Source organism: Rhinolophus hipposideros (genome assembly GCF_964194185.1).
Source record: "Rhinolophus hipposideros genome assembly, chromosome: 8".
Lineage (NCBI taxonomy): Eukaryota > Metazoa > Chordata > Mammalia > Chiroptera > Rhinolophidae > Rhinolophus > Rhinolophus hipposideros.
The window spans coordinates 24,168,514-24,182,609 of record NC_138054.1 but is presented as its reverse complement, the minus strand read 5'-3'; the positions used below and the strand labels follow the sequence as shown (position 1 = coordinate 24,182,609).

The 14,096-nt window shown below is 37.2% G+C and overlaps 2 protein-coding genes across 4 annotated transcripts in view; one reads left to right on the top strand and one right to left on the bottom strand.

Annotated features, from left to right (window-relative positions):
• The window catches only part of DCDC2 (doublecortin domain containing 2), a 164,313-nt gene that overhangs the window by 110,689 nt on the left and 39,528 nt on the right, over nt 1-14,096 (top strand). The gene's annotated exons all lie outside the window — the stretch shown is intronic.
• Nucleotides 7,761-9,430, bottom strand: LOC308500484 (elongation factor 1-alpha 1-like; the record flags this gene model as incomplete). The annotated part of the gene is made up of 1 exon (XM_081055439.1): nt 7,761-9,430. One exon carries the CDS (start codon nt 9,428-9,430, stop codon nt 8,042-8,044), a length of 1,389 nt encoding a protein of 462 aa, XP_080911565.1. The 3' UTR covers nt 7,761-8,041.

The window sequence follows — 14,096 nt, the reverse complement described above, 5'->3', positions numbered from 1 at the left end:
TGTCCCCAAATTTTTGTAATGTTACTGGTTTTTGTGAGGGGATTGCTGCTTTCCCCTCTACTTTTCTGTTCCCTCTCAGTTTCTTCTGTTTTTTTTTCTGTTTCTTCTGAGAAGAAGAAACCCCCTTCTTTATCTAAGTGTCGTGTCCCTCAGAGGCGCTCCCTTCTGTGTCTCTGGCCTCCATTCTCCCGGGAGCACCTGCATCCCAATGATCTGCCCACCTCATCTGATGAGACAGGATTTTAAAACGAAAGATTGTATTCTTTGTGGATCCCCTCCAATTATGTCTTCCTGGTATATGCTACTCAGATGCCTAAGTGAGAAACCTCAGAGTCATCTTTCAGCTGCGTTTCTTCTCCCTTGCCACATCCCACAGGAGGCTGTGTAGTCTGTTTCCAACATGTCACTGGGATCGTTTCTACCTTTAGACCCAAACGCTGTTGAACTTTGTCATATCCTCTCTGCCCATGAGTGATCCTACTTTCAGGGTTTCTCAGCTTCCTGTCTTGTTCCCCATAAATCTATTCTTGATAGTCACAAAGTATCATCTGAAATACAAACATGATCTTGACTCTGTCTTAGAAACTTGGGTGGTTCTTACTCACCAGAGCAGGTCCTGTCTCTTTCTCGTAGCTTCTAAGTCTTTCCAGGCCTGCTCTAGTCTTCATACAGGATTATGACTGTCCTGCAAGAGCCTGCTCGGATTTCAGTTTCTTTTGAAATCTTCATTGAGCCCTCAGACACAGATAATCTCTCTTTTTTTAGGGTACCATTAGCCCTTTGTATAGACCTTCATTACGGAATCTGTTATACGAAATGTTCTTCACTAAGGAACCCAATCCTTGTGCAATGCAATTTATAGCTTCTTTTTGCAAGCTAATAATTTCAAGGAAGTATGTCAGATGTGCAAAGTATTTGCATAGACTGTTAATTTAATGTAAAAAAGTCTTTATGCATTTATTTCTTCAGTTGTTAATTTGCCAGTGTGTACCATCTCTGATGATTCAAAGACCTTTTCAAAGTTAACGTAAAATTGTTGCACACCACATGACTTTTGTAAAATAGATACGTTGGGACACTTAGATGGGATGCGTGATGCACAAAAGGTAGTTTTGTGGTTGCGGAGTGAAGCGGGAGCCGTGAAGTGCTCTTGTGTTAGCATGACGTTAACCCTGCTCATGTGTGCAGAAGTGTCAACCTTTCCTCTGCTTCTTTTGTGACCACTCAAAACCATTGCATATGGTTTCATCATCTAGTTATAAAACATGCAGCGTAAAATGTATTTAAGAACGTGTAGTACATTTAAATTGGGCTGTGTGAATGTTCTTAGAATAGCATTCATAATGAACTCATTTCACTTAGACACAATTTCAGTGATATTATGAGCGCTCTCCTTACTTAAAAGCTTTCCCGAAAGTTTTCTGATATAGGTTTGCCAGATCCCTTTAAAAACCAGCTGTGGAATTCATTAATGTGTGCTAAATTCATTTGGCCACTGACTTTTTGAAAAGGAATATATTGATTTTCTTATACATACATACTCATATGAAAATATGTACTTTAATCCGTCTCTTTTTTCCATAGAAGTTCAGTTTTTGCTCCCCCAAAAGGAAATATATTCGAATAAGCAAATATGATTGGAAATAAAAATAGCTTTGATTATGATGGAACTTTGTGACTTCACTGTTTAAATTGTTGTTCAATGTTTTTATTTTTTATTCTAGTTTATTTTACTGCTTTATTGATATATTATTATTATTATATATGTAGTTCAACTCATTATTCTTTCCTTATTTTTAGCTCTTCTTTCAATGAAAAAGAACATACATAAGTTTTAGGAACAGCTAAGGAAAACAGATGGTTTTTCAGAATTTCTTTCCTCTGAAATTAAATCTCTTGCTTTTCACTTTTGAGCTAAGAATAAAATTGTTATGGATGGTCTCATACTGTGTATTAGTGCATGTTACACTTATATCCCACATTAACATTTTTATTTCTGCTGGGATTTCTGATATAATCAGGTATTAAACCTGTGGTTATTTTGTCAATTATGCCTTTTATGGAAGGATTCCAACAGTTAAACCCTAAGTGAGGAAAAAATATACTTTTACTTCATCTGGAAGAATAATTATCCTAAAAGATGGTTAGAGGATTCAATAGTAGGGTAAAATTTTTAAAGAAAAACTCACAGATAGAGCTCTCAACTTTCCGTTCATTAAGCAAAAAACAGACAAACTTCTTTCTTTCTCCAAATCCCTCCAAGGCATATACCAGACTCAAACTCATACCTTATGTTCTGTGCCTGAGTTGCCAAAAAAATTTTAATTGCAAGCTCTTGGTTCTTCTCTATTATTCCTGCGAAGTTTAATTTTTTACACTGTCCTACAATTTTGATTTATTTTTCAGGTATTTTCTCTCTTCTTCTCATTTGTTTTCCCAAAATGATCTCAAAAACTTACCCTCCCTCCCCCACATGCCTCTCCACCTCCCCACTCAGGCCTGCTATTTCTGTTTTTAACTTTTGAATTTCCTTCTTCTCATCTATAACTTAGAAGGCAGCCTGAAAATTCAAAAGTAAAATAGATCTCCCCTGTAGCTCTTAAAACCTTTGTTCAGGTTTGGTCTAATTGGCATAAATTACAGTTATTATCTTAATAGTGGTGATCCTTCCTCCAGGTTTCTTCTAAGGTGGGTGCCATTTACAAGGCATCCTAGTGGGAGAAGTTTGACCTTGGTCGTGGCTCTGTGTAACCTTAGGCCAGTTACTTAAACCTCAGGTTCTCTATCCATAAAGTAAGATAAAAATACCTAGTTCACAGGGTATTGTGAGGAATGAGCTTAGCACAGTGCTTAGCACTGTGTAGGCATTCAAACAAACTAGGTCCCTTCTCCCTCTCGTGGCCCCACATTGAATGCTCTGTGTCGCCCAACCATGTCAATGTCATGGGCTTTGGGAGAAGTGAGTATGAAGCAATTACATATCCTCTCTTGTGTGAATATCTAAATTACCCATAATGTGGCACTGCTAGGGTATACAGAGTAAGTATAAATATTTCAGAGAAGTGAAAGAATTCTGGAGAGGTGGCCCTTGAGTTACATCTTGAAGGGAAGAATGGACAGGCACACGGCTATGAGGAGATTGCTTGAGGAAAGGCACAGAGTTGAGGAGAATTCAGGCTACTTGAAGGGAGATGAGAGGGGAGGACAGGGAAGTGACAACCATCATAGTTCCTCTGGGGTTGCGCTGTCTAGTTGTAGAGACGTGGATACGTTGTTGGAAAGTCGAAGTTAGGTCAAATTATGACAGCCCAGAGTTTAGAACATAACAGGCAGCAGGAATTCAGATAACTCTGTTGCCGTCGTAAGTGGATTATCTTTCAGGGTGACAAGGAGAAAGGGTTCTTATGCCTTTTATTTTCTCCAGTATAGTAAAGTGGTTTTTAAACTTTCTGTGACCCATAGTATGAAAAAATTTACAACATGATTCAGTGCATCCACATGTGCTCCTGTTTATTTGTTTAATGAAATAAAAGTTTTGTGAAACAGTAATTACCCTTCCTATGTGTATTGCACAGGACTGACTAAAGATCCAGTACAGGGCCCAGTACAAACTAAAGATGTGGGGCCTTTTGATCAAATAGCAGGGAAAAAATGTACCATTAAAAGTACTTAAATATATCCTCTTTCCTTTCTTTCATGGTCTCTTTCTCAACATGGCATGGTATTTTTTATTAGCTACAATTGTCATTCTAAGTAAACAAAAATTAAATTTTAACATTTATCTTTACATTGTGCAATGCCACTTTTAAAAGCAAAATATAAGAGCATTTATATTCATGTGGAATTATAACTCATGTGGAATTACTAAAATTATACAATTTGTATTTCCTATCTCATATGTGCGTAGACATTTTGTTTTTATAAGAAGAGTAAAAATAGTGTCTAAAACTAACTCTACTGTTTATTTCACTTCTTGATATGCATGCATTCTACCAACATTCCCTACCTTAGCTACTGATGAGTAAGAAAGGACTGAGAAGAAACCAAACATTGGGTTGCCTAATGTTTTCCTTTCTTTCCATGTCATCATTGACTTAAGTGATTGACTAGGGAAATGACATGAGTAAGAAAGAGTTGGACAGTATTATCCTGGGTCTTTCTTATATCTTAGAATTTCATTGCCCTCTTTCTTCTTGGAAGCAAGTTCTAGTTTTCATAGAAAGTGTGGCCTCTAAGGGACGGTCAGTAACCCCACTATCACTTACTCAGATGCAGACATAACATGCTTATCTTGTACTCATTTTGAGTTGCCACAAACTCCCGTGCATTGAGAGTCTACCTGAATTCTGTACAAATGGCGCATGGCAAACAGTAGATGTGAATGGGGGCAAGGAACCATGACCATACTTACTGTGTATATATCCTCTCCTGACAAACATTCCCTATTGTCTCAGTGGACTTTGCTTACAAAACACAAGTTCAAAGGTACAATTATTAAGAATTTCTCACCAATAAGAGGGCACAGAGTAGCAGGTTGGATCAAAAAACTAAATGCAATCATATGTTGCCTCCAAGAGACACATCTCAGCTACAAGGATAAATATAGACTCAAAGTGAAAGGAAAGACTCAGAGGAAATTGACACTCCAAGCAAATGGCATGCAGAGAAAATCAGGTGTAGTCATACTGATATCAGATGAAACAGACTTCAATATAAAAAAGATAACAAGAGACAAAGATGGACATTTCATAATGGTAAAGGGGACTATACAACAAGAAAACATAACAGGCATCAATATTTATGCCCCCAATCAGGGAGCACCAAAGTATACCAAGCAACTACTAACAGAACTAAAGGGAGAAATTGACCAAAACACAATTATACTAGGGGACATAAGTACATCATTGACAGCTATGGATAGATCATCCAAACAGAAAATAAATAAAGAAATAGCAGCCCTAAATGACACATTAGATGAAATGGACATAATTTATACAGCACTTCATCCTAAAACATCAGACTACACATTCTTTTCTAGTGTACATGGAACATTCTCAAGGATAGACCACATATTGGGACATAAAACTAGCCTCAGCAAATTTAAGAAGATTGAAATCATACCAAGCATATTCTCTGATCACAAGGCTTTGAAATTAGATATCAACTGCAAAAAGAAAGCAGGAGAAAACCACAAATATGTGGAGGTTAAACAACATACTTTGAAAGAACGACTAGGTCAAAGAAGAAATTAGAGGAGAGATCAAAAGATACATAGAAACAAATGACAATGAAAATACATCCTAGAAAAACGTTTTGGGATGCAGCGAAAGCAGTTTTAAGAGGGAAATTTATGTCATTACCGGCCTATCTCAAGAAACAAGAAAAATCCCAGATAAATAGCCTCACATTACACCTTAAAGAGCTAGAAAAAGAAGAACAAATGAAACCCAAAGTCAGCAGAAGGAAGGGAATATTAAAAATCAGAGCAGAACTAAATGAAATAGAGAACAAAAAGACAATAGAAAAATTAATGTGACAAAGAGCTGGTTCTTTGAAAAGATGAATAAAATTGACAAACCCTTGGTTAGACTCACTAAGATAAAAAGAGAAAAGACACAAATAAATAAAATCAGAAATAACAGAGGGGAAGTTACCACGGACACCACAGAAATACAAAGGATCATCCAAGAATACTATGAAGGACTATCTGCCACCAAACTCAATAACCTGGAAGAAATGGACAAGTTGTTAGAAACATATAGCCTTCCTAGGTTGAATCAAGAATTTCAAGATGGTAACAGCTGAGTAGTAAGTCAAGTGGGGGACCCTTCATAGAGTGGCCTTGTGTAACTACCCAGGTTGCAAGCCCAGGAAGCTGACCCTGCCATTTCTTCTATCTTCTATTTTCTTCTTCTTCTATTTTCTTCTATCTTATTTAAAAAGCACTGATTGCCATCCTTGCATTCCTGGGATAAATCCCACTTGATCGTGGTTTATAATCTTTTTAATGTATTATTCAATTTGGTGTGCTAGCATTTTGTTGAGAATTTTTGCATGCATGTTCATCAGAGATATAGGCCTATAATTTTCTCTTTTTGTAATGGGTTTGTTTGGTTTTAGTATGAGGACAATGCTGTCCTCATAAAATGAGTTTGGAAGCATTTCTTCCTCTTCAGCTTTTTGGAATAGTTTGAGAAGGATGGGATAATTCTTCTTTAAATGTTTGGTAGAATTCATCTGTAAAGCCATCTGGTCCTGGACTTCTGTTTTTGGGGGGAGTTTTTTGATTATTGCTTTAATTTTGTGGGTGGTAATAGGTCTGTTCAGATTCTCTGTTTCTTCCTGGTTCAGGCTTGGAAGGTTGTATATTTCTAGAAATTTATCCATTTTTTCTAGGTTGTTCAATTTGTTGGCATATAAGTGTTCATAGTATTCTTTAATGATCCTTTGTATTTCTGTGGTGTTGATTGTAACCTCTTTTTCATTTCTGATTTTATTTATTTGGTCTCTTTTTTCTTTATGAATCTGGCTAAAGGTTTGTCGATTTTGTTTACCCTTTCAAAGACTCAGCTCTTAGTTTCATTGATCTTTTCTACTGTTTTTTAGTCTCTGTTTGTTTATCCGCTCTGATCTTTATTATTTCCTTCCTTCTGCTTACTTTGGGTTTTGTTTGTTCTCCTTTTTATAGTTCCTTTAGGTATAAAGTTAAGTTGTGGAGAAAAGGGACCCTCATGCACTGTTGGTGAATATGAATTGGTGTAGCCACTATGGAAAACAGTATGGAGATTCCTCAAAAAACTAAAAATAGAACTACCATATGACCCAGCAGTTCCACTTCTGAGTATTTATTCAAAGAAATCCAAAATGTGAATTAAAAAAGATATATGCATCCCTGTGTTCATTGCAGGATTATTTACAATAGCCAAGATATGGAAGCAACCTAGGTGTCCATCAGCAGAGGAATGGAATAAGAAGATGTGGTATATATACACAATACAGTATTACTCAGCAATTAAAAGAATGAAATCTTGCCATTTGCAACAACATGGATGGACCCTAGAGGGTATTATACCAAGTGAAATAAGTCAGACAGAGAAAGATAAATATATGATTTCACTTATACATGCATCTGAAAAAAATCAAAACAAAGAAATAAAACACAACAAAAACAGACTCAGAAACAGAGATCAAAATGATGGTTGTCAAAGGGGAGGGGATTTGGGAGATGGTGAAAAGGTAGAGGGGAATATAGTTAATAATATTGTGGTAACGGTGCACCGTGACAGGTGATTACTAGGCCTACTGTGGTGATCGCACAGTAAGGTATATAAATCTGGAATCACTATACTGTACACTTGAAACCCATATAATTTTGTATACTAACTATACTTAAATAAAAAACACTAGTTGCAACCCATTAAATAGATGTCAGAATCCACTAATGGGTCATGACAGGCAGATAAGAAAACTACCATTAAAAGTGTGGTAAAGCCATTAAAAACGTGGGTGCGAGTGTCAGATTGCTGTATCTGAACCCTGCTTCCACCACGTGCTATCTATGAACTTTGGAGTACCTCCATTTTTTATATATAAAATGCAGGTAATAATAGTAATTACTTCATAAAGTTGTTATGGGCATTAAATGAGTTAATACATGTGATATGCTTAGATCAATGTTTGCCATATAATAAGTATCCATCCAATAAGTATTAGCTAATCATCATCATTATTAATATTGTTACTATTTTTTTTTTCTCATTAAACTTTGTTTTAATGGGTCTCAAAATTCTGTGACAGATTTTTGGTCAAGTTGTTTCCATTAAAAAGTACTGATTTTAAAAACTAATAACTTAAAAACTGCCACACAAAAAAACAAATGGTCCACAAAACATTCTCCTTTCCTTCTGAAGGTTTTACTATGCATTGTAATCATTAACCAGTCTTTTACTATTACACTTAAATGGCCAATTGAGACAAACAGTTCTGAGACCGTTCTTCCACCACTGATTAAGACTGGGGTGGCAGGTATTGGGGATAATATTCATTTAGCCTTCTGAGCTTTCTGGGCAGACTTGGTGACCTTGCCAGCTCCAGCTGCTTTCTTGTCCACTGCTTTGATGACACCCACAGCAACTGTCTGTCTCATGTCACGAACAGCAAAACGACCAAGAGGAGGGTAGTCAGAGAAGCTCTCAACACACATGGGCTTGCCAGGAACCATGTCAACGATGGCAGCATCACCAGATTTCAAAAACTTGGGGCCATCTTCCAGCTTTTTCCCTGAACGACGATCAATCTTCTCCTTCAGCTCAGCAAATTTGCAAGCAATGTGAGCTGTGTGACAATCAAGCACAGGTGCATATCCGGCACTGATTTGGCCTGGATGGTTCAGGATAATCACCTGAGCAGTGAAGCCAGCTGCCTCCATTGGTGGGTCATTTTTGCTGTCACCAGCCACATTGCCACGACGAACATCTTTGACAGACACGTTCTTGACGTTGAAGCCCACATTGTCTCCAGGAAGAGCTTCACTCAAAGCTTCATGGTGCATTTCAACAGACTTTACTTCAGTTGTAACATTGACTGGAGCAAAGGTGACCACCATGCCGGGTTTGAGAACACCAGTCTCCACTCGGCCCACAGGGACAGTACCAATACCACCAATTTTGTAGACATCCTGGAGGGGCAGACGCAAAGGCTTGTCAGTTGGACGAGTTGGTGGCAGGATGCAATCCAGAGCTTCAAGCAGTGTGGTTCCACTGGCACTGCCATCTTTACGGGTGACTTTCCATCCCTTGAACCAAGGCATGTTAGCACTTGGCTCCAGCATGTTGTCACCATTCCAACCAGAAATTGGCACAAATGCGACTGTGTCAGGGTTGTAGCCAATTTTCTTAATGTAGGTGCTGACTTCCTTAACAATTTCCTCGTATCTCTTCTGGCTGTAAGGCGGCTCAGTGGAATCCATTTTGTTGACACCAACAATTAGTTGTTTCACACCCAGTGTGTAAGCCAGAAGGGCATGCTCACGGGTCTGCCCATTCTTGGAGATACCTGCTTCGAATTCACCAACACCAGCAGCAACAATCAGGACAGCACAGTCAGCCTGAGCTGTGCCTGTAGTCATGTTTTTGATAAAGTCTCTGTGTCCCGGGGCATCGATGATGGTCACATAATACTTGCTGGTCTCAAATTTCCACAGGGAGATATCAATGGTGATCCCACGCTCGCGTTCAGCTTTCAGTTTATCCAAGACCCAGGCAGACTTGAAGGAGCTCTTTCCCATCTCAGCAGCCTCCTTCTCAAATTTTTCGATGGTTCTTTTGTCGATCCCACCACATTTGTAGATCAGATGACCAGTAGTGGTCGACTTGCCGGAATCTACGTGTCCAATGACAACGCTGTTGATGTGTGTCTTTTCCTTTCCCATTTTGGGTTAGATTCAGCGGTGGTTTTCACTACACCTGTGTTCTGGCGGCAAACCCGTTGCGAAAAAGTTGTTACTATTATTATTAATGTACATCTTGCTCTAGGCAAATACTGAAGAAAACACGTTTCTTGACTGAATAGCAAGCATTTCCACTTATTCTGAAATAGATATTTTCTTAGGTTAACCAATATTTGTTTTACCTTGACTAGAGATATGTGAATTATTATAATAACCAAACAAAAGTTAGTTCATACCACACTTAATGTCATGGAAATATATAAAATTTTAGTTTAATGAAAAATCCAATGAAGGTTACTTTATTGTTTGTTCCCACTCCTCAGATTAAAACAAGTAGGTTATTGGTATTTCTTAATTATAAGAAAGAAGCAAGGGTACTGAAATATACCATTTCTTGAGCTTAAGGAGCCAGAATTATTCCTTTTGGAATGAAATCATTAGATAATAAACTTCAGTTATAGGTTAAAATGCTAAAGGAGAATGTTTCTGTCTTTTCAGAAATACAGCATACATACATTTTTGTTATAGGTACTGATTCAATTCCTAAGTCATAACACTAATTGAAAAGAGTGCAGATCTGGGGGAATCTCAGTCAATATCTGTTGTTAAATCAAAGTGAGCAAAATGTTGGCTGATTTGTCTTTATCTGTTTTCAATTTTCTTCCTTGATAGTTTTATAATAAATAGTACTTTTGTACCAAATTTGCATATTTCCATCATTAATTGAGGCTACTGAGATCTTTTCCCATTGATGGTTTGATGTTTTATGTTTAGTTCTTTCCCTCAAATTTGGTACTAAATTGACATGTAGTTATTTTATATCAATATCAATTACTGATATAGGGAGATATTTGTGATTAGATAATCATGTTAAAATGGAGTTCGATAGAATTATTTAGATGGATTTATCTCAGGATATTTTAAGTAAAATTTGGAACATGGTAGATATTACAGATAAAAATACCTTAGGAAATTATTTGTTTTTAATAATTGTTTTAATTATTAATTATTAATTATTTGTTTTTAATAATCGTTTTACCATATTGACAGCAGTTTCTTTAATTGTAGTCTTTTTGCATTGTCAAAGAAGATAGGCTAAACTGAGTATATATTGTAACTTCCATTTTATGTTAAGATGGAAGATTAGCCACCAATAAAAGCTAAGTTATGTCTTCAGCAAGACATCAAGTCTGATAAAAATTTATCAGCCTCTCCAAAAATTTCTATGGAGCCTACATAAACACCTGAATGCTAAGTATTCAAGAGATCTCACTTTAAGTTGCTAAAGCAAATAGAAGCATAGTCATCTGTAAAATGCTGAAACAGTTAAATTGAAAACACCCTCACTCAGATTTAATGAACAATTCAGGTATATTTCCAGTGCCAATGAGATTGGCTAGAAAATAATTCAATCCATTCAGGATGACTGATTCGGATTGATTTTCACATTTTCACTGAATGTGTCTTTACCCTGAGTGAGGACCACAGTTCACAGAATCACTAGTACCTGTCTCGGAATTAGATCAGCTTTGAAAGTGGTGATACTTGCTTTATACGTATAGTAAGGTTGGCACTGCTAAACCTATTCTTTTACAGCATATTATTGCCAATAGTTAAATGTTGATGTAGGAACTTTCAATTATCAAACCTGTAATTTAGTAATAATTAGCATTAACAACAAAGTTTTAGAAATGCATCTTCAGTTCATTTTTATTTTCATATTTGAGCTGAGCTAGTTGTTTAATCCCGTAAATATATGCTATGTGTATAATTTGGAAACAAATATTTAGAGGATTATTTTAGTCTTCCATCTCAAGTTTATCAACTGCAGATAGATGTTGAAAATTTACAATTCTAGTTTCTCTTTATCCTCTCTGGCTTTTTCAATTCCTTGCATGAATTCATAGTAGTCTTCTGAAGCTAAGGACATTTTTATTTCTTTGAAATGACTATTAATGACCGTCCTACATAGCATGATTTAACTCAGTGGGGTGAGTTTAAGGAGCCTTGTTTCCTGGGGTGGGTGTTGCCCTGTAGGTTTCTCTCTTTCTTGCCCTACCTCCTCCCAGGCCCTTACTCCCTGCAGGCAGATTACCATGTTGTAATTCATTCACGTATCTTAGCTAAAGTTCAAACTTCATTAAATGTTTGTATAGTAAGGATGATTGGTATTTTTATGAAATACAGTTTTAGTTACATTGATATTATCAAGATGAAGACAATCTATTTTGGTTTAACTTGACCATGAGTGAATGGGAATAGTTTGAGTTTCACAAGAACACTGAGACATTATTGTGCAATGTCTCTAGCTTATGCATTAGGGACATTAAAGGTTTAGTATCATCTTTAGGGTGCTCACATCACACCTGTGACAAGTTTATTGGAAGAGAGGCATCAGAGAGATGGGATTTAACCCACTTTGTCCCTTGTGATGGCCATGGCCTCTGGCTTCTGAGTTAAGTTTTATAGAGCTATGGTCTCTCTTCTCCACTTCACAGCCAGTCATCTTGAAAGATTGGTCTATAGTGCATTCTTTACTTCCTCATCCCTTTTATACCACACCCCAATATAATCGCACTCTACTAAAATTACCCTCACCTAGTTAACCACATCATTGGGATGGCAAAGCTGGAGGACATTTTTAAAAACTGATTATTCTTTTATTGTAGACTTTCACTTTTCCCTCAATAGCTTACTCTCTTTTTTTTTCTTGTACCTTTTGTTATTTCTTTTCAATCTTTGTTTCTCTTCTGCCCATCCTTTATATATTGTTTCCTAGAATTCTGTCCCCAACCATCTTCTGATCTCATTCAGACCCATGACTTCACCAACTATATTCTGATGGCTCCCAAATCTATCTCCTTATCCTAGAACTTTATCTTACTTAACAGACATATTTCTAACCACTTACTTGACATTTCTATCAAGATACTTAACAGGTGACTCAAACCAATATATCAAAATTAGAATTCTTCATTTCCCTTCTCACCACCCCTATTCTCTTCTTCCCCTTGTCTTTGCGAATAACACTCGTAACCACTTAGACACCCAAACCATAAATCCTAGAGTTTCCCTTTGACTCTTATCTCTCTCACCTCCCACATCCAGGAAGTCATGTGTTCCTCTTATGTGTCCCCTCCTGTCCATCCCACCACCACTGCCTTCATGCAGGATTCACCATGTCTACCAGACTGCCAAAATCCCAGAGAGCAATGCCTGTTCCAGTACTGATTCCTGCTCTCCAGAACCTCATGACTCGTCTTTCCACGCTTTCTTTCCCATTCCATTTCGTTGAACTGTCCAGGCTACCAGCCTTTTGTCACTTCAGCCTGACCCACATTCTGGGCTTTCCTTTTTATAATCTCAGCTACTCTTCTCACCCTGACCTGGTATCTCTACCTTGGCAGTATCTTCCTAGAGAGCCTTGAGTGATACCTTCCATGTTTCCCCTCTACACACCCTGCCATGAATCCTCATTCCCACCTTCCCAGGCATCCCGACTTCCAGGACACAGCCCCAGCCCTGTGTGCCTTGCTCCCAGCTTAAACTCCTTCACTTGCTCTTCATTATATTAAGGATCAAGTTCAAATTCTTGGTCCTATCAGACAAGGTTTTCTGAACCATTTCCCTCTTCATCTGCCACTCTGCATCCTGCAACCTTGCTGCAGCCATGCTCGTCTGCCTGCAGTTGCTGGAACATACATACATTCCAGTGCCTCCAACTCTTTGCATTCACTGAGCTTTCTGTCTAGAACTCCCGTCTCCTTCTCTCTAGTGACTAATTCTGTTTGTCTTTTGATTTGCAGCTTCTGTCTCTCAGAGCCGCCTTTGACTGGTACTTGCCCACTGTTACCCTTTTCTACTTCTGTGCACTCTTCACAGCCCGTGTAGCACTTGTTATGCTTATCATTCTGTGCTATTGATTTTTCTATTTATATTCCCCAGTAGACAATAAACATCTTGAGGCCAGTGGCTTGTTCATCTTTCTCTGGCTGGTACCCAGAACATGCCTGAGCCTAAGGAGGCACAGTAAGTTTTGGTGTAATGAATGAATGAATGAACAAAAACTTGAGGAATTCAAGAGTACAATGTAATTCTATTCTATTCAAGTACTCCGTTTGTTACCATGATAAATTTTCTTGAATAGAGAAGTATTTGAAGTATGGCTAGCTCTTCTATAGAGTGGAATACATAAGTTCATTTGGTGGCAGCTGGACCAGACAGAATTAAGAACAGGAATCATGAATCTTAGGCCATTTATTAAGTGATGCCATGTCACTGGGGTGCAAAGAGAACAATTCAATTATTCTGATGAACTAAAAATAATTTGCAAAATAAAAAAAATTAAAAAAAATAAAATAAAAAAAATAATTTGAAGTATAATTCTTATAAGGTTACAAAATGAAAATGAACAAGGGAAGCTGTATCTACTTATTGGTTTAGGTAAATCTACTCAGAGGTAATTTATTATTCTGAGTCCCACATATCTGATATGAACTTTGGAAATTATGCCAAAATTTGTATAGATTGTAGAATAGTTAAGAGTCATGAATTCTACATATTATAAATATGTGCTTCACTCTTTATACACTGAATATTTCTGATTTTGATGAAAATCTAAACGATTTGTATCTAAAAAGATTATATA